This window comes from Miniopterus natalensis, chromosome X, assembly GCF_054644295.1.
Source record: "Miniopterus natalensis isolate mMinNat1 chromosome X, mMinNat1.hap1, whole genome shotgun sequence".
Lineage (NCBI taxonomy): Eukaryota > Metazoa > Chordata > Mammalia > Chiroptera > Miniopteridae > Miniopterus > Miniopterus natalensis.
In genome coordinates this window covers 66,629,121-66,649,462 of record NC_142103.1, presented here as the reverse complement: position 1 = coordinate 66,649,462, position 20,342 = coordinate 66,629,121, and the positions used below count along the sequence as shown (strand labels likewise).

The 20,342-nt window shown below is 37.8% G+C and overlaps 1 protein-coding gene across 3 annotated transcripts in view; it reads left to right on the top strand.

Annotated features, from left to right (window-relative positions):
- The window catches only part of GABRA3 (gamma-aminobutyric acid type A receptor subunit alpha3), a 369,596-nt gene that overhangs the window by 207,894 nt on the left and 141,360 nt on the right, over positions 1-20,342 (top strand). For all 3 annotated transcript variants that reach the window (XM_016214085.2, XM_016214084.2, XM_016214086.2), the window contains exon 4: positions 16,740-16,807. In XM_016214085.2, the coding sequence (XP_016069571.1) occupies positions 16,740-16,807 (68 nt within the window). The remainder of the gene's footprint in view (positions 1-16,739; positions 16,808-20,342) is intronic.

Sequence of the window (20,342 nt, the reverse complement as noted above, 5' to 3'; positions counted from 1 at the left end):
GCCCTCCCTGCCCTGAGCTCTCGGTATGGAGAGGCTGGGATTGGTCACCAACCCTGAGGGGCGCCATGGTGGCGCGCGAAGCCGCTCCAGCTTTGCTAAGACCAGCAGTGCAGGGAGATGTGTGGAGCTGACTTTGGGTCCCCTCCCGCTGGGTGCCTTGGAGCGAGGGCGGTGGGACTCTGCAGGGTGGACTCTCTGCCTGTCTGTTGCTTTGTGCGTTTGCAAGTTTGATTGCGGAACTATTTCCCACCTTCCCGGCATGCACTGCACGGACAGACCAGAGGAGGCTGGGATTGGGCCTGCAAATTAGACGGTCTGAGGGGCAGGCCTGGTGCTGCCAGCCAACCAGAGCTGAGCAGGGAGGGGTGGAGCCCACCCGCCCCTCCTGCAGCCAGGAGCACCACCCCCAATAGGAAACAGGTGGGCCCTGCTCACTGAAGCCCCAGACACACCTGCAGGGCACAATCTTAAGGGGTAAGAGAGAGGAGCTCGCAGGACATCACAAGAATAAGACTCTCAGGGACTGTTGTTTGGGAACTGGAGGAAACACTGAAAACCCCTGCTGGGGGCTGGGCAGACAAAGGATTCACTAGAATGTGTTTTTAATTGAACCCACTGAGCCCAGGCTGCTGAAACGTCCCATACAGAAAAGGCAACAGGCTGAAATCAATCTGAAACAGCAGCAGGTCAGAGCCTGGGAGGGACTGAGAGACTGGCTGTGGAGCAGAGACTAACTCCCACAGAGTGAGTGCCTGACAGTGACACCTCTAAGGGGAGTGATACCCTGAGCTACACTAGCCACCCTACACCTAAAGACTCTACAGAAGACTCTGGAGTAAGACCAGGCAACTACAAGGTTGCAAAATAGCTGACAAGAGGAGGTGGTCCACGGAGAGCCTCAGATCAACCAACTACCTAAGGACACCAGAGCCAAACCTAGACGGCTCCTCACATTGGCTGATACAAGTACCTCCCAGGAGAAATGAAATCAGCACACAAAACAGTGACCCTCAGACAACATAAGTTGCCCAGAAGACACTCACCTGATTGACTACCTTTTTTTCCTTCTGTTATTTGTTTTGTTTGTTTTTTTTGGTTTTTGGGTTTTTTTGTTTGTTTTTTTGTTTGTGGGTTGTTTATTTTTTCTCTTTTTCCCTTAGGAAGAAAAGAGAGGGAGAAAACTTGTTTTTTCTTTTTTAAATTTTATAATAATTTTTTTAAACATTTTTTTAACTAAATTTCCCCCCGCTCCTTTTTATAAAAGAATTTTGTTTTGCTTAGCTTGTTTTTAGTTTTGTTTTGGTTATTTGCTTTGTTTTGTTTTATCCTTGCTTCTAATATCAAGACTTTCTTGATATCCCTGCTTAACGACTGGGACTTTATCATTATAACCAAGTTTACTGCTTTCCTCTATAGTTTTCCCCAAATCTCTTACCGGACTCTCTCCATGCCTGGGCTTTATATCTCTCTCTCCTCTCGATCCATTGGCATAACTTTTTTTTCAGTGTTTTTTTTCTTTTTCTACTTTTCTTTCATTCTTTTGTTATCTTCCCTTCTGTCTTCCTGTCTTTTTGTTCGATGGTTCATTTCTCTTATTCTCTTTATTGTATTTTTGTTTTCTCATTTTCAACTATTATCCTATTTCTATTCTCTCCCTTAATTTTGTGGTGGCCCTTCTTTCAAAATCTTTTCTCTGCTTCTGTTATCTCTCACTAGCTTCTCTATCTTTTTACATTTTAGTTTATTATTATTTTCTAAATTTTCACCAGTATTAACAACAATATACATCTCTCTCTCTCTCTCTAAGCATTACTTTTCTTTCTCTCTTTCTTTTTTTTTTGAACATTTTTGTATGTGTGTGTGTTCTCCCTTCACTCTCCCAGTTCTATTTTCATGTGAGTTGTTTTCATTATGACCGTCAAGATATTTTGTAAGATACCTCTTGCTTCCTGGAAGTTTAATTGTGTATTGTTCTGCCTTGCCAGCAACAGTACAACAGCTTACAGGACTGGGTTAGGGCTGAGACACAGCCAACCTGAGAGGAGGGTCCTCCCAAGGACTGCTCAACCACAATCTAGACTGAACCACAACAGGAGAACATAAAGAAACCACAGAAGGGACACCCACAAGAGGGACACGCCTAGAGCAAAGAGCTCAGAAGTATAAGGAAAACACACCTCTGGGCTCCACTGGACCCACAAGACAAAATCCCATCCCACAAGACTGGGAGACAGCAAATATATCTTATATATAGATACAAGCACTAAAGACTACCAAATTGGGGAGACAAAGAAACAACCCCTAAATTGAAGAAAAGGAAAAATTGCCAGAAAAAGACTTTGATGAGACGGACTTAAGCAGGTTATCAGAAACAAAGTTCAGAGTATTGATGATGAACATGTTCAAGGGACTTAAGAAGACACTAGATGATAAGATCGAGGACCTTAGTGAAAACATGAAAAAAGAGATACATACCATAAACAAAACTGAGAAAGAGATAAAGAATGCTGTATCTGATATCAAGAATGCACTGGAAGGAATTAAAAGCAGGCTCAATGAAGCAGAGGACAGAATTAGTGAATTAGAAGACAAGGTAGAAAAAATCACACAATCAGAGCAGGAAAAAGAAATAACACTTAAAAAGAATGAGGACAGTCTAAGGGAGCTTTGCAACAACATGAAGCGAAACAATATTCACATTATAGGAATGCCGGAGGGGGAGGAAAGAGAGCAAGGGATAGAGAACTTGGAGGAAATAATTATAGAAAACTTCCCTAAGCTGGGGAAGGAGAAAGCCACACAAGTTCAGGAACCACAGAGGGTTCTGAACAAGAGGGACCCAAAGAGACCCACTCCAAGACACATCATAATGAAAATGGCAAATGTCAAGGACAAAGAGAAAATATTAAGGGCTGCAAGAGAGACAAGCAGTGACCTACAAGGGAACCCCCATAAGGCTGACAGCTGATTTCTCAACAGAGACTCTTCAGGACAGAAGGGAGTGGCATGATGTTCTCCAACTAATAAAAAGCAAGAACATGCAACCAAGATTGCTTTATCCAGCAAGGCTATCATTTAAAATTGAAGGTGAAAGAAAAAGCTTCCCAGACAAAAAAAGGCTAAAGGAGTTGAGTATCACTAAACCAGCATTGCAAGAAATGCTAAAAGGACTGCTTTAAGCAACAGAAAAAATAGTAAGAGAAAGGTACATCAGCATAAAGGGGAAAAATGGCATTAAATAAGTTGATATCAATAGTAACCTGAAATGTAAATGGAATAAATGCTCCAATCAAAAGACAAAGGGTAGCTGAATGGATAAAAAAATGAGACCCAAATATATGCAGTCTACAAGAGACCCCTCAGAGAGCAAAAGACTCACACAAGCTAAAAGTGAAGGGATGGAGTAAAATGTTCCATGCAAATGGAAAGGAAAAGAAAGCTGGAGTAGCAATTCTTATTTCTGACAAAACAGACTTCAAAATAAAGACCATAATTGGAGACAACGATGGTCACTGCATATTACTAAAGGGATAAATCCAACAGGAGGAAATAACCCTATAAACATCTATGCACCCAATATAGGAGCACCTAAATATATAAAAAAAATTTGCGGGACTTTTAAGGGGAGACTGACAGCAACACAATCATACTGGGGGATTTTAACACCCCACTGTCAGCACTGGACAGATCATCAAGACAAAAAATCAACAGGGAAATGCAGACCTTAAATGACTCACTAGACACAATGGACTTAATTGACATATACAGAACATTTCACCCCAAAGCAGCAGAATACACATTCTTCTCAAGTGCACATGGAACATTCTCCAAAATAGAACACGTTAGGGCACAAGGCAAGTCTCTACAAATATAAGAAGACTGAAATCATATCAAGTATCTTCTCAGATCACAATGCCATGAAACTGGAAATCAACCAGTATAAAAAAATTCAAAAATACTCAAACACATGGAGACTAAATAGCATGTTATTAAACAATGAATGGGTTACCAATGAGATCAAGGAAGAAATCAAACACTTTATGGAAAGTAATGAAGATGAACAGACAACAACCCAAAATATATGAGACATGGCGAAAGCAGTCCTGAGAGGAAAATTCATAGCATTCCAAGCTTATCTCAAGAAACAAGAAAAAGATCTAATGAGCCATCTAACACAACAACTGAAAGAACGAGAACGAGAACAGTAAGAAAAGCCCCGAGGAAGTAAAAGGAAGGAAATAATAAAAATCAGAGCAGAGATTAATGACATAGAGACTAAAAAACCAATACAAAAAGTCAATGAAACCAAGAGCTGGTTCTTTGAAAAGGTAAATAAGATTGATGCACCTTTAGCCAGACTCACTAAGAAACAAAGAGAGAAGACCCAAATAAATAAAATAAGAAATGAAATAAGCGATTTAACAACTGACCCAACAGAAATACAAAGGATTGTAAGAAAATATTATGAGCAACTATATGCCAACAAATTGGACAACATGGGGGAAATGGACAAATTCCTAGAAGCATACAACCTTCCAAAGCTGAATCAAGAAGAGGCAGAAAACCTGAATAGGCCGATTACAACTAATGAAATTGAAGCAGTTATCAAAAAACTCCCAGCAAACAAAAGTCCTGGACCACATAGATTTATTACCGAGTTTTACAAACATTCAAAGAAGAATTAACACCTATTCTATTCAAACTATTTCAGAAAATTCAAGAAGAGGGAAAACTCCCAAACCCTTTTTATGAGGCCAGGATCATCCTAATCCCAAAACCAGATAAAGATACTACAAAGAAAGAAAATTACAGGCCAATATCCCTGATGAACATAGATGCTAAAATCCTCACTAAAATACTAGCAAACAGGATCCAGCAATACATTAAAAAGATTATACATCATGACCAAGTGGGATTTATTCTGGGGATGCAAGACTGGTACAGCATCCAGAAATCAATAAATGTGATACATCACATAAACAAAATGAAGAACAAAAATCACATGATTATATCAATAGATGCAGAAAAAGCATTAGATAAAATCCAGCACCCATTTCTGATAAAAACTCTCAGCAAAGTGGGAATAGAGGGATCATATGTCAACATAATAAAGGACATATATGACAGACCTACAGCCACCGTCATACTCAATGGGCAAAAACTAAAACCATTTCCATTAAAAACTGGAACAAGACAGGGATGTCCACTTTCACCACTTTTATTCAACATAGTACTGGAAGTCCTCACCATAGCCATCAGACAGGAAGAAAACATAAAAGTTATCCAAATTGGAAAGGAGGAGGTAAAACTGTCATTATTTGCAGATTACATGATATTGTACATAGAAAACCCTAAAGACTCCATCAAAGTACTACTTGATTTTATAAATGCATTTGGCAAGGTAGCTGGATACAAAATCAACATCCGGAAATCAATGGCGTTCTTATACATCAACAATGAAGTTTCAGAGAGGGAAACTAAAAAAGCGTATACCATTTACCATTGCAACTAAAAAAATAAGATTCCTAGGAATAAACTTAACCAAGGATGTAAAAGACCTGTACTCAGAAAACTATGTGACACTGAAAAAGGAAATAGAAGAAGATTTAATCAAGGGGAAGAATATACCATGCTCACGGATTGGAAGAATTAATATCATTAAAATGCCCATACTACTCAAAGCAATTTATAAATTCAATGCAATTCCTATTAAAATACCAACAGCATATTTCACAGACCTAGAACAAACATTTCAAAAATTTATATGGAACCAAAAAAGACCCTGAATGGCTGCAGCCATTTGAGAAAAAAGAAAGGAGTGGGAGGGATGACATTACCAGACTTCAAACGGTATTACAAAGCCACTGTAATCAAAACAGCCTGGTACTGGTACAACAACAAGCATATAGATCAATGGAACATAACAGAGACCGTAGAAATAGGTCCACGCCATTATGGTCAGTTAATATTTGACAAAGTAGGCAAGAGTATCCAATGGAGTAAAGACAGTCTCTTCAATAAGTGGTGCTGGGAAAATTGGACAGATACATGGAAAAGAATGAAACTAGACCACCAACTTTCACCATACACAAAAATAAACTCAAAATGGATAAAAGACTTAAATGTAAGTCACGAAACCATAAAAACCTGGAAGGAAACATACGCAGTAAAGTCTCAGATATCCGATGTAGTGGACTTTTCACTGATACATCTCCTAGGACAAGAGAAACAAAAGAAAAAATAAACATCAAACTGAAAAGCTTCTGCACAGCAAAAGAAAACAGCCTCAAAATACAAAGGAACCCCTCAGTCTGGGAAAACATATTTGCCAAGGATGTATCCGATTAGGGGCTAATTTCCAAAGTGTACAAAGAACTCATAGAACTCAGCAAGAGAAAGAAAAACAACCCAATTAAGAAATGGGCAAAGCACTTAAATAGATACTTCTCCAAAGAGGACATACGGATGACCAAGAGACACATGAGAAAATGCTTGATGTCGCTAATCATTATAGAGATGCAAATTAAAACCACAATGAGGTATCACTTCACACCTGTAAGAATGGCTGCCATCAAGAAATCAACAAACGACATGTGCTGACGAGGGTGTGGAGAAAGGGGAACCCTAGTCCACTGCTGGTGGGAATGCAGACTGGTGCAACCACTATGGAAAACAGTATGGAGGTTCCTCAAAAAATTAAAAATGGAGCTGCCTTTTTACCCAGTGGTTCCACTCCTAGGGATGTATCCTAAGAATCCTCAAGCATTAATCAGAAAGAATATATGTACCCCGATGTTCATAGTAGCACAGTTTACAATAGCCAAGATCTGGAAACAGCCCAAGTGCCTATCAGTAGATGAGTGCATAAAAAAGCTGTGGGACATTTACACCTTGCAATACTATGCAGCTGTAAAGAAGAAGAATCTCATACCCTTTGGGACAGTATGGATGGACCTGGAGAATATTATGCTAAGTGAAATAAGCCAGGTATCAAAAGACATACATCACATTATCTCGCTTATACGTGTAATCTAATGAACTTAATAAACTGATGAACAGAATAGATTCAATGACATGGAAGCATAGATGAGACTGACAAATGTCAGAGGGATGGAGGAGGGCAGGTGGGTGGAGGGGGAGAGAGTAACGAAAGAATTTATATGCATATATGCACAACCCAAGGACACGGACAATGGTGGGGAGAGGGCCTGGGGATGGGGAAGGGACAGGGTGGAATGGGTCATTGGGGAGAAAAAGGGACATCTGTGATATTTTAAACAAAAGGAAAAATAAATAAATAAAAATAAATAAATAAATAAAAAGACCCCAATTATCCACAGCAACCTTGAGAAAGAGGGACAAACTTGAAGGATCACTATACCGGATATCAAACTATGCCACAAAGGCATTGTAACCAAAACAGCCTGGTACTGTACAGCCTGGTACTGTAGATCAATGGAACAGAACAGAGGACTCAGAAATTAACCCATGCCATTAATGTCAATTAATATTTGACAAAGGAAGTAAGAGCATACAATAGAGCAAAGATAGTCTCTTCAATTAATGGTGTTGGCAAAATTGGACAGATACATGCAAAAAAATGAAACTAGACCTCCAACTTGTACCATTTCTTCTTTATCTAATAACCTATCTATGAACATTTACAGACACTTAGGTCAATGGAACAGAATAGAGAACCCAGTAGTAAACTCAGGCCTTTATGGGGTCAATCAATCTATGACAAAAAGGTAAGAATATGCAGTGGTGTAAAAACAGCTCTTCAATAAATGGCATTGAGAAAACTGGACAGACACATGCAAAGCAATGAGACTGGATCACATTCTTATACCACATCCAAAAATAAACTTGAGATCGATTAAACACTTAAATATAAGACCCCAGACGATAATACTCATAGAAGAAAACATAGTAGAGTTTTGACATCACTCCTAGCAATATCTTTTTTGGGTATGTCTCCTATTCAGGCAATGAATAAAAGAGAGAGAGACAAATAGGACTATATCAAACTAAAGAATTTTTGCACAGTGAAGGAAACCATCAACAAAATGAAAAGACAACCGACTGAGTAGATGAAGCTGTTCACCATTAAGGGGTTAATCACCAAAATATATAAGGAACTCATTTAACTTAACACCAAATATCCCCACAAATACAATTTAAAATTGGGTAGAGGACCTAAATAGACATTTCTCCAAAGAGAACGTACAGATGGCCAATGGACATATTAAAAGATGCTCAATGTCACTAATCATCAGTGGAAAAGAAAATTAAAACTACAATGATATATCACCTCACACCTGTCAGAGTGACTTTCATTAATAAATTAACAAACATCAAGAGTTGGTGAAGATGTGGAGAAGGAACCCTCATGCCTTGGTGGGATTGTAAATTGGTGCAGCCACTATGGAGAACAGTATGGAAGTTCCTCAAAAAATTAAAAATAGAACTGCCATATGACCCAACAATCCCACTTCTGAGTATTTATCCAAAGAAATCCAAAAACCAATTTAAAATACATATGCACTCCTATGTTCGTTTCAGCATTATTGACAATAGATCCGTGATTCGTTTAGAGTTAATTATTGTATAATATGTGAAGTGAAGATTGGAGTTCATGTTTTGGCTTATGGACATTCAATTGTTCCAGCACAATTTATTGAAAAGACTGTAGTTTCTACAATGTATAATCACAATGGTTGGAAATCATCATAGAGCCATCGTGGAAATTCATTTGGCTATATTTGTCTGGGCATATTTTTAACTCTGTATTCTATTCTATTGATTTATGTATCTATCCTTTCACTGTTTTGATTGATGTACTTTTGTGATGTCTTGAAACATTGAAATCCTGTACTGTAATCCTCCAAATTAAGTACATATTTAAAATTTTTGTTTTGGCAATTTTAGCTCCTTTGTCTTTCTATATAAATTGAAAAATCAATTTGTGAATTTCTACCAAAAAAAAACCACCTTAGATTTTATTTAGGTTTGTGTTAATCTACAGATCTATTTAGGAAGAATTGACTAATTGACCACCTTAGCTTCTACTTTTGCATAAGTCCAAAACTCAGCCAGATGTGAAAGCTTAGGTTCTTCTCAGGCCTTTTCTGAGCATGTATCAAGCCCCAGTCACGTGTGTGTCCTTGTCAATTCTCTGGTGTATGTTGGAGCTTTATAAAAACTCTTATTTGTGCAATTATCTCCTTTTCAAACTTTTCTTCTCAGGATTTTCAATTTGTCTATTGCTTTCCCCGACTGTTATCCTTAGACTAACGCTGCTGCTGTCAATACTTTTGCCTTTAAATATTTTTGGCAATGCCTTTCAGGAAGCAGCCCCAGCACTTGGAATCCTGTCAGTTGGGTGAAAAAAAGGCAAGCCATTGCAACACTTTTTTCGGAAGCTGCCATTCACATTGAAACACTTAACCTCATTTTTTTGAGATTAAGGGTTGTGTTGCTTCCTCTGGTACTAGTAACCTGCAACAGAAGTGTAGACTGCCATCTTCACCTGTGCTGCCAATCTGGTGGTTGTGCAATACAGGTGGGCCAAGTAAAATGCCACAGTGTTCTTTCACCTCAACAGAGTAGCTTTTTTTCTTCACTACCTTTCCCTGGTGGTTGTAAGTTTTTTACTAGATGCTAGAAATCTGTAAAAGTTGATTTTCACAGTTTTCCAGAGCTTATTAGTTGTTTTATGGAGGGACAGAATCCTGAAGTTTCTTAGTCTAACATTTTTTGTGACATCACTCTTCTATTTTTCCTGATATTCATAGTTTTGGTCTTTTCTTTTAACTTTCTGGTCAGGCTGGTTAGAGTTTTATCAATTTTTTTTCAAGGAACCAGTTTTTCATGTCACTGATTTTTCTTTTTAAATTCTAATTTCTTCATTTTCAATGTGTTCCTTTTTTTATATTTCTAGTTCTTAAGATGGTAGCTTAATTATTGATTTTTAACATTTTGTCTTTCCTAATGTAGACATTTAATGCTATAAGTTTCCCTCTGAGTATTCATTTATGTGCATCCCACAATTTTGACATGTAGCATTTTTATTTTTATTCAGTTCACTGTATTTTGTAACATCCCTGTGACTTCCTTCTTGATCCATGTGTTATTTGGAAGAGTGTTCTTAATTTCCAAATATTTGGAGAGTTACTAAATATTTCTCTGCATTGATTACTAGAACTTAAGAAGAAAAAATTATTTTATATTTTTTCAGAATTTCGATATCTGTTGCTTTTTTTTATATTCCTGGATATCTAATTTCCTTCTGACATTATTTCCCTTGAGTCTAAAAACCTTCTTTAAAATTTCTTAGAGAAAAAGTCTGCACATAACAATCTCTTGTCTTTTTAAATCTGAAAATGTCTTTACATTCTTGAAATGTTTCTACTGGATATAAAATTTAAGCATATTAAAGATGCTGTTCCACTGTCTTATATAGTCTATGATTTGATGATGTATCTTCAGTCTTTCAAATAATTACTTCCCTTCATAAACTGAATTATTTTCCAACAGCTTCTTTCAATATTTTTCTTTATCTGTGGTAATTAACAGTTTGATTATGATATGTCTATGCATTGTTTCTCTTTTTTTTCTGTTTGGAGTCTGGGGAACATCTCAATTCTGTAAATTTATGACTTCTACCAAACTTGGAAAATTTCTGAGCACTATTTGTTCAAAAATATTTTTCTTCACTTATTTATTCAACCTCTCCTTCTGGAACTCCAATATTCTATGTGTTAGTCATTATCATATTGTTCAGCATGGCCCTGAGGTTCTGTTGATATTTTTCAGAAATTTTTCTTGATGTTCTTCATATTGGATAATTTTTATCAATCACTCCCCACATTCACTGACTCTTTCCTTTGTCTTCTCCATTCTCTAACTGAGATGATCCAGTGATTTTTATTATTATTTAATCCTCACCTGAGCATATGTTTCCACTGGTTCTAGAGAGAGAGGAAGAGAGAGAGAAAAACATCGATGTTAGAGAGAAACATAAATTTGTTGCCTCCTGTATGTGCCTTGACCAAGGATAGAACCCACAACCTAGGTATATGCCCTGCTGGGAATCAAACCCTCAACTTTTGGTGTGTGGGACAACACTCCAGCCAACTGAGCCACGAGGCCAGGGCTGCATTTCTTATTTTGATAATTGCATTTTTCATTTCTAAAATTTCAAATTGGTTATTTTTTATATTTTCTAATTTCTCTGCAGAGAACTTCTATTTTAGATGTGTTTTCATTTACCTCATAGAACATAGTTATAATAGCTGCTTTAAAGTCTTTGATATTTTTGACATCTGAATCATTTTATGGTTGACTTATTTTATTGTCTTTTCTCTTGAAAATTGGTAATATTTTTCTGGTTCTTTGTAAGTCAAACAATTCTGGATTGTGTTCTGGAAATTTTGAATATTATATTGTGTAGAGCCTGAGCCTGGTTATAACGTTGTGAAGAATATTCATCATTTTTCTTATTTTAGCAGACAATCACTTGGTTAAATTCAGCCCACAAGGTCTGTCTTGCTTTCTATGTGTGGTAATGTCCATCTCTTTAAATTTTCAAAGATTTTTTGTTATGTTGCATTTGGTTTATCTCACACATGTATCACTTAGTGGATAGTGTAAGTCTTGGGCCATGGTTTTATATATTAGTTCTTAGTTTAATGATCAAAATCTTTGCTCTGTTGCTTTGGGTATGTTCTATACTTGTGCTACTCAGGATCAGTCTGAAATTTAGGTGGTGGTTGAAATCATAGTGTACTTCTCAAAGTCTTTGGCATGCTGCCTTGGGTCTTTTCTATGCATGTGCTCAAGGGTGAGCCTGTGATTTGTGGAAGTTCATATAACCCTCTACACTTTGGGTTTCTCTACACTCTCTGGCCTGCAGGGTTTTTTTTTTTTCTCTGATTCTCTGGCAACACTGATAGATGGCTATTGTATTTTTAATCAGAGTTTTGACTATTTGTGCCACTGCCTGACTATACAGCTTTGCCTGTGAAGCAGAACTGCAAGAGAAAAGAAGAAGAAAAAATTAAACTTATTCCCCTGTGGATTGCTTCACCAAGTTTCGAATCCCCTCTAACCCACCTGTTTTTTTTGTTTTTTAAGTTTCAGAGTCCTTGAGTAGTTGCTTTTATATTTTGTTCAGACATTTTATTTATAATCAGTGGGAGAGAAAGTCTGTAATGTACTTAATCCACCATGTCCAGAAACCAGTTTAGTTTTGTTTTAAATTTAGTTTTTCACCCTCTTTTTCTTACTGTCTAGTGGTTCTGTGGTTTGCCTCTACTCTGATCCTTATTTCAAAATGGACTTACAATAGTATTTTGAAGTTTTATCTCCATTGTGATATTGTTAATTCATTCCTGGTCCAACAAATTTACTTGGCTCAATTACTAATCCCAAGACTATGTCTTTGTATATCATGCCATCCCCACCCCACTCCACCTCCACCCAAGCTTGTAGCCTCAAACAGAGCCATGCCCCAGGCATCCGTTCAGCTTCACGTTTTCTATCTTCTTTAAAAAAAGAGCCCCAGCTCTGACCAAAGATTACTTTGCCTGTTTCCAGCCTCCTCTTTTGTACAGAGAAATATTTTAGTCTCTTTTACTACATTTACTTTCAGACCCATAACTCTGGCTTCATCATTGCTTACACCTTTGTTTTGTTTCTATTCCATGATATTTTGATCTTTTATATGAAACAACTATATCTTTTTATGATATAGCTCATGTTTTATCTCTCATTACTGTATGCTTGGAGCAGAAGGGTTATACTGAGATAAAAAGTTACTTATGCTATCTCATCTGGAAGTCCCAAATATTTCCAGAGGATGACAGTGTATGTGACTATGGTAGCCTCTTCTAATATATATTATGGCTTTGGAATTGGAATCATAACAAAAGCAACTCCCATTTCTATAGATAAGGAAACTAAGGTATAGGTAACTTGAAGTAAGACCAGGATTAATCCAAGTCTCCGGATTCCTAATCCAACCAATGGTTTTGCCATTTAATAATTTTCTGCTTAAGCTAAAAATCAATAAGCCCTGGAAAAATACCAGAGCAGCCTTGTAACATTTTGGGATATTTCAGCTGTTTTAAAGATTCTCTTGCTCCTCCTCTGGCTTTCAGTGTGTGCCTCTAGAGTAGAGAAGACATCATATAGTGAGCCTCCAATTTACTTCTTGGTCATTATAATGTTGCCCCATGGAAACCCTATTAGCTCTCAGGAATGGACTGTTTGTAGCAAAGAGCTATGAATCGCTGAAGAGACTGCTCTCTGATGTTTTTATTTCTTCTACACCTGATACTGACATTTCTTTCTATGTGGATGGATAATTACACATATTTACCCCTTTCCTCTGGAACTACAAATCCAAATATTGCCTTTGGTCTCTATTGCAAGGAAGGGATGTCACTAGAAAAGTCTGAAGACAAAGATATTCTAGGAAGGTGCTTCTATAAACCTATAGTAACACCACTGGGAGCATTGAGCACAACATCCTCCCTATAGAAAACCATTTGAATATTTTATTTCCATGGACCAAATCCTGGATATTATTATTTTTACTATCTCCTTCTTTACTACTTTAGTGCTTATTTCTTGTTTTTGCTACTGTGCCTGTCTCTTCAGTTCTAATTTGGTGCTTCTGATCTAATCTGGCTTTAGAAACTAGGAAACCAAAGATTCATATACTACTTTTAAATGAATTTTAGATATTTCTGTACTGAAACCCTTCATATTCTAGATAAGGAAACTGAAGCTCAGGGAGATAAATTTGTCACCCAAGATAATAGAGCTTGTCAGTAGCACTGCTTGGGTTTGTACCAAGATCTTCTGAAATAAAATTCAATGCTTTTTACATTACTTTCTGGATAAGTATTGGGTTAGGTAACAAATAACAGGTGTATGGGAAGGGTTACAGGAGGGAAATATCCAGATTGAGTGAAAGACAAATGCAACCATTTGAATTGACACTTGAAATATGTTCTAGTGCTTTATAATTTAAGTATTAAAATGCCAGATTAAAAGGAAGAATAAATGATGAGGGTGATGGTACAGGAATCAGTATTTTTGTGGAACCAGTGAAAGGAGTTGAATTATCTGAATGTTGTCTACTGCCCACAACTGTATCTGGCTTGGGACTGAAAGACATATTTTGGGGCATCATTAAAACTGAAATTCCTGAGAATTTTGAGAAACAGGCAGTGCATTTTGTTCTGTACTACCTTTGGGAGGATCAAGATTCTAGCAATAGTAGAGTTAATGAGAACCCACAGTGGTTAGGTAGGTGGTGGTTGTGGTCTCTTTTAAATCTTGTGGTATATTTTACTAGTATGTTATAGACAACTGTACATGCATTGTGTACAGTTGTCTATTAAAGACAATAAATGGAGCAGCATAAATACAGTGCTAGATTTCTAGCCTACCAAATATGAAAAGTTTTGAGTTATGTCCAGCTTGCAAAAGGGAATATGAGTCAATTGCAAAGTTTAAATTATGGCTCAGGACCTCTGACACAGAATCTTGTGACTTCTGCTTCATTAAGCCACCTGTTTCTGATTCCTCCAGGAACTTAACCTGTAATTAATGCTATTGGGAGATGGGTCACTGATTACTTATGGTATCTCACCCCCCAAGGATTGTCAAAGACAAATGGAACGGTCATTAGCATGAGAACAAAGCAATCCAGCTCTCCAGTCTATGAGGACCTGTCATTATCACTGTAGTCCACTCCTTAAATCCATATAGGTAGCGGACCCAGACAGCTAGTCACATGGGACCTCATTTTCCGCAACTTAGTCTCACTTCAAGAGGAAAAGTGTGCACAACAATAGCACTTATTCTCCAAACTTTCCAGTGATCTGGAAGTAAGAAAACAAATGTCAAAGCTTTTTTATTACTATTATTTTAGCCAATGTGCCAATCCTCAAAGACTCACTATTCTTTAGAAGATTGTCGTTAGAAAGGACTGAAGAGTACATCTGTGCCTATAATGAGATAAAGGGGTATAGTTGGCTTTGTTCATATAATTCATCTTAAGACCTTGTATCTGAAAAGACAAGTCTTTAGGGTGCATGCCCTGGGTTCTAAAGTGTTATCTCTTCTTCAAGCACAGAAATGTCTTTGAAGGATGCCTGTGCTTTAGATGAAAGCCTATTTAAAGCACAGCTCTTGTTTCAGAGACATGTCATTTGCTGACTAAGCTCGGGAGTAAATTGTGTGTTTTGGTAAATTGACTATAGTGTTTATTATTATTAAATGATACTCATAATCTCTTCTGAAAATTAAATGTTTGTGGGTGCATGAAGTAGCCTTGAGTATACTCAGTATTTGAGTAGGGGAACAGTTTATTAAGCCTAAGGGATGATTCTGGAAAGTGGGAAGTCAACCAGATCTAAAGAATATCTGGGCCAGGACTCAGGACTGGATGAATAGAGTGAATATGCTACAGATGGAGTAAATATGTTCCCTTCTCCATGACAGAAAATAAGTAGTGCCACAGACTGCATTAGCCGGTCTCATTATATACATGCATCAAGTCTTGTGTGGACTTTGTGTTAGCTGTGTTATTGGTGTGATCTGCTGGGGTCAGGTGTTCTGGGCTGGAGTGGGAATTGTTTGAATTTACTGTAATGATGAAGCTGGAATGGGCTTTGTTAGGCCGCAGTAAGCTGCCCTATGCTCTGTTTGAGGTGTGCTGGAGTGGATGTGCTAGTCTGGGCTGCAAAGGGGTAAACAGGGCTGAACCAAGCAAGAGAAAAGAAACTTAATAGTGGAATAACTTTACTTTTTTGGACATCATTTTCCAACTTGGCAAATATGTGATGAGATTCATCCATTCATACCAAATTGTTCAGTAATCACTATCTGAGTAACAGGTTCCTTTTCTTTGTACTGAGGATGCAGAGATAACAGAACAGGGAAACTGCCCTTTGGGGTTCTTGGGTTAGGTAGGAAGGCAGAATAGAAAACAGATAGTTATAAGAAAGAAAACTAAATGCAAAAAGAGTGTATGAGGTGGTATGAGTCATCTCCAAATATTAGTCACAACCCAACAAAAGTTTATTTCTCATTCATGCAAATTCTATTGTAGATCCAGGCAACTCTTTAGGGAAATTGTCTTCCATGTGTTGGCTCATCATTCCATGCTATTTCAATCTTATGGTCGCTCCACATTAACATATGTTTCCATGATGACTATGGCAAGGGAGGGCTTGTATGGGACATTAAATATTCCAGCCAGAGAGGGACACATATTACTTCCTCCCATAAGCAAAATAAATCTTGTGACCTCTCCCTACTCTAAGTGAGCAAGGGAGTAGGAGTGCAGTCATCTTATGTTCCTAGAAGTGGAAGAGAGTTGGATATTGGAATATTTGTAACCTACCACAAGTAAGGATATTCCCAGTGTGAGAGTCCACCACATGTGAATGCCAGAGATCTCTAAGGGATTCTCCATAAGCTTTGGGATTCTGCTGTCATTCTCAATGATACCTAAAGGGATGGACTTTGTACTTGTACCTAGCATGTTCTCCATGAAGAAATAGTATAGGTGAGAGATTTTTTTTTAGGGGTTTCTCTCTGACTCTGCCAAATATCCTTTCTCAGAAGTAGCATATTGTTATTCAGAGTACTGCACTGGTCTCTCTCAGAGCTAAGGAAACAGATTTTCATGACACTCTACTTTTCTACTTTCTTTATCCCAGATGCTGTGACTGAAGTGAAGACTGATATCTACGTGACCAGTTTTGGCCCTGTGTCAGACACTGATATGGTAAGTGTAGTTCCTGTTAAAAATAGAAATGAAAGATGATACAACAGATCAAATAAAATGTTTTACTCCCCTATGGCAGGGCCTTGTAGCTATGTTCTATGGAGAAGTCTTGTCTCAGATGAATTCCTTACCCTCATCATCCTACATTTAGCTTAATCCTTAATCCATTTCTTGCCCTGCTCTCTCTACCTATTTACATAAAAATCATATACCCTCATCAGGAGTATCCTTTCCTTCTTTCCACAACATGTCTTTTAAAATCAACTTAACTTCCTATCATCAATTAAACTTTCCCTGACTTATCTTTTTACATTTTGCCACCACCATACATATATTTTTACCAATAAGTCATGTGAAGGCAGCATTGTAGTGAGGAATCTCAGTTAAACAACCAGTGGCATCATCCAAGAAGTCTGTCCCTTGCAAACAGGCCCTGGGAACATTCACTGGGGACATGGACTGACCAGGGTGCTGCAGAGAATTTGTAGGAAGAGAAAACCACTCTGAAAACTGATCCTTCTGCAGATGTGAGCAGTGAAAGAGACTTGGAGCAGATTCAAGGAATAGGGCAAACCACAGTAGAGTTAGAAAGGGGTTGACTCATGAGTCATCTGCAAGGACTTTCCCTTCTCCTATTGTTATCCATTGCTGCCAAAACAAAGAATGCAGAAGAGAGTTGAGACAGGAGATGCCATCCTAATGGGCCACCTGATTAATACTTACTAAGTATCAGATATTTGAGTGAATAATTCTTATGTAGGGAAACAAAACAGCTATTATCTGCTCAATAACTTTTTGTTGAATGAGTGACTTTGTGTTGAAAATAACAATTTTTAAATCAGAAAAATATATTTAAAAATATGAAATGTCCATGTTTATTACTTAGATTTTTCTCTGTATCTCTGTCTTCACTGAGACTACTACTTAACAAGGAACAGGGCTTCTTTAGAGCTGTTGGGTAAATACAAACAGTTGTATAGGGACAACAGGGTTTGCCCTGTAGGTAATACAGAACCATTTAGTAGGGCAGTAAAAATATGTTTTGTTTTAGAATGATTGATCTAGCACTCAGTACAGGATGGACTATTAGGAGCAAAACACTGGAGGATGAGAATTGGTTTAAGCATGCTGATTTTACATGACTCTTCCTGAAATCACACAAGATCTAGGAGTCAGTTGGAAAAGCAGGCTAGTTCTTAGGAGAGGAAGTCATGAATGGTTGTGCTGCCAGGCAGGGGGAAGGTAGAGGTCTGAACTTCATCTTTCAAGTGTGGAATAAAGAAAAGGGTGTACAGAGATATAGTAGACTCCTGGTAAACTCCTTATAGGCCAGTACCAAGTCCTCATGGTTTCCCTGGCACTTGATAGAGTACTTGATACATAAAGAGAGCTCAGTGAGGAACAGGTTTGACATAGGAGGGACAGAGGAAATGGGTATTTCATAGGGTCAGCAAGAAAACCTGTATGTCTATCTTGCCTCTTCTCAACCTGTTGATTACTAATTCCCACAGCTTCAGATCCAGGTATGCATTAAAACTGCTGCCAGTTGGTAATTCAACAAGTACTCCTTAAAAGTCCAAATATGCATTAAGGGGTTTGGGGGACCCCTATATTCAGAGAGCTCATAGGCCACTGGGGATAACCAGGTTCACCAAGGTTATGCAGTTCTCTTTTTGTATTGCTGGGAATTAGTGATGGATTAGGATTTTTTTAAGAAAGCAACTGAAGCCACTCTTTAACACACACACACACACACACACACACACACACACAGAGTCACTCATGCACCAGCATCCACAAATACATTCAGAAAAATGTATATGTATGGAAGAAAATACACACAGAATACAAACAACCCACATGTTATCCTAGGCACTCCATAGACACACATATGCAAATAGATACCTCAATCAAGGGGTACTACAAAAACACACACACAGCCTCTGCCCACACCAGCCCCTCTCTTTGATCTTTCCCCACCCAAGCAGCCACATATGGGTATTCAGAGGCTTGAAGGCATTTCAAACAATCCAGACTTTCTATCTCTTTTGAAGTTTCATGTTCTACTTGCTTGTTTGTTTTTCTTCCTCATGATTAAGCAGAAACAACAGAATGGCTCTTTCCTAATAGGGAGGGAAGACTTTGGTCAAATAAATTTCAGGTTATTTTTTAGCTGCACTTCAATCAATCCTGTCACAAAACAGAATAGCTATGATCACTCTGGTTGGGAAACACATTTCTGGTGTTTTTAAAAACTTCATTAAAAACTTATTTGCATACTACTTGTTGGACTGGGAAATTGACCGAGGGTCAGGGATGACTTTCAGTGAAGCATGAGGCTTTAGCAAGCAGTTGAAGCATGATCCCAGGTTCCTCTGAGACCACAGATATCATGGAAAAGTAGATGAAATTTATAACTAATTGGGTTCTTGACTCACTTGGTTCAAAATACTTTCTAAAGGAAATAGAGACAGTCTTTTATTCACAAAGGGAGGAAATTGTGGTGCCATTTTGAGCATTGAACCAGCACCACCCATAATTCTTTGGAGCCATTGCACTCCTTAGTGAAACACTGACCTCCAATGACGTAGATCCTAAGTTTGACAGAAAGTTCCATGTCTGTTTTGTTAATCTCAATACCACCAATGCCTAATTCAGTGTTTGGTATTTGGTAGACTCTCAACTATTTGCTAAATGCAAAAATGAATGAGATGGGAAAAAATAAATTTTAGGAGAAAATTATGACTGTGTTCCTCCACTTGACTAAAAGTTTTTCAAAGGTAGAAAACATGTCAGGTACATTTCTGTATCTCCAGCACCTTACCCAGGAATTGACATGGGTTCTTTGTGTTTGTTGAGATGAAATGAAACATTAGTATCAAGCCCTACAGATAAAGACTGGAAGTAGCTTTCTTCAGGAGACACTCTTGAGTAGCAAAACTAATGAGTTACTGATTGATGGCTCCAAGTTTTGGGCTACTAGTTTTGGTGGCTTCTCCATCCATGAAAATAAGGAGCTGTGACAATAAGGAATTGGACAGAGAGGAAAGCTGAATAGTTGGAGATTTTTCTATGGGAAAAGTCAGAGAAAGAAGGAAACTTAATACAGAGTATAAGATATAAGTTGGAAACTGGTTATAATGGGAATTTTATAGGCATCAGGAGTGAAAGGCTGTGTTAACCATTTGCAATAAATGGAGCTTGATGGTCACACCATAGGTAGCTCCTCAGAAGCAATACCAGTCTTGTGTCACTGGTGTCCCGGAAGAGAAACAGAATAAGGGATACAATCCTAATTTGAATAAACTGAGGCCATGTGAATTTCTATGATTTTCTATTTTTCAGAGACTTTAGAACATTTTTTCAGTGCATGAAAAGATGGTAGAGGTAACAATGAGAGGAAGGCTGAAAAAGATTTAGTAAAAATGCAGTTTCATTGTCACTTCTCTCTCAAATTGGGTTTGTTTATTCCTTGCCAATGAGTAATGGCTCTTGGCAAGTAGAAATTGTCCCTGGTCTCCCAAGATCCTTTGAA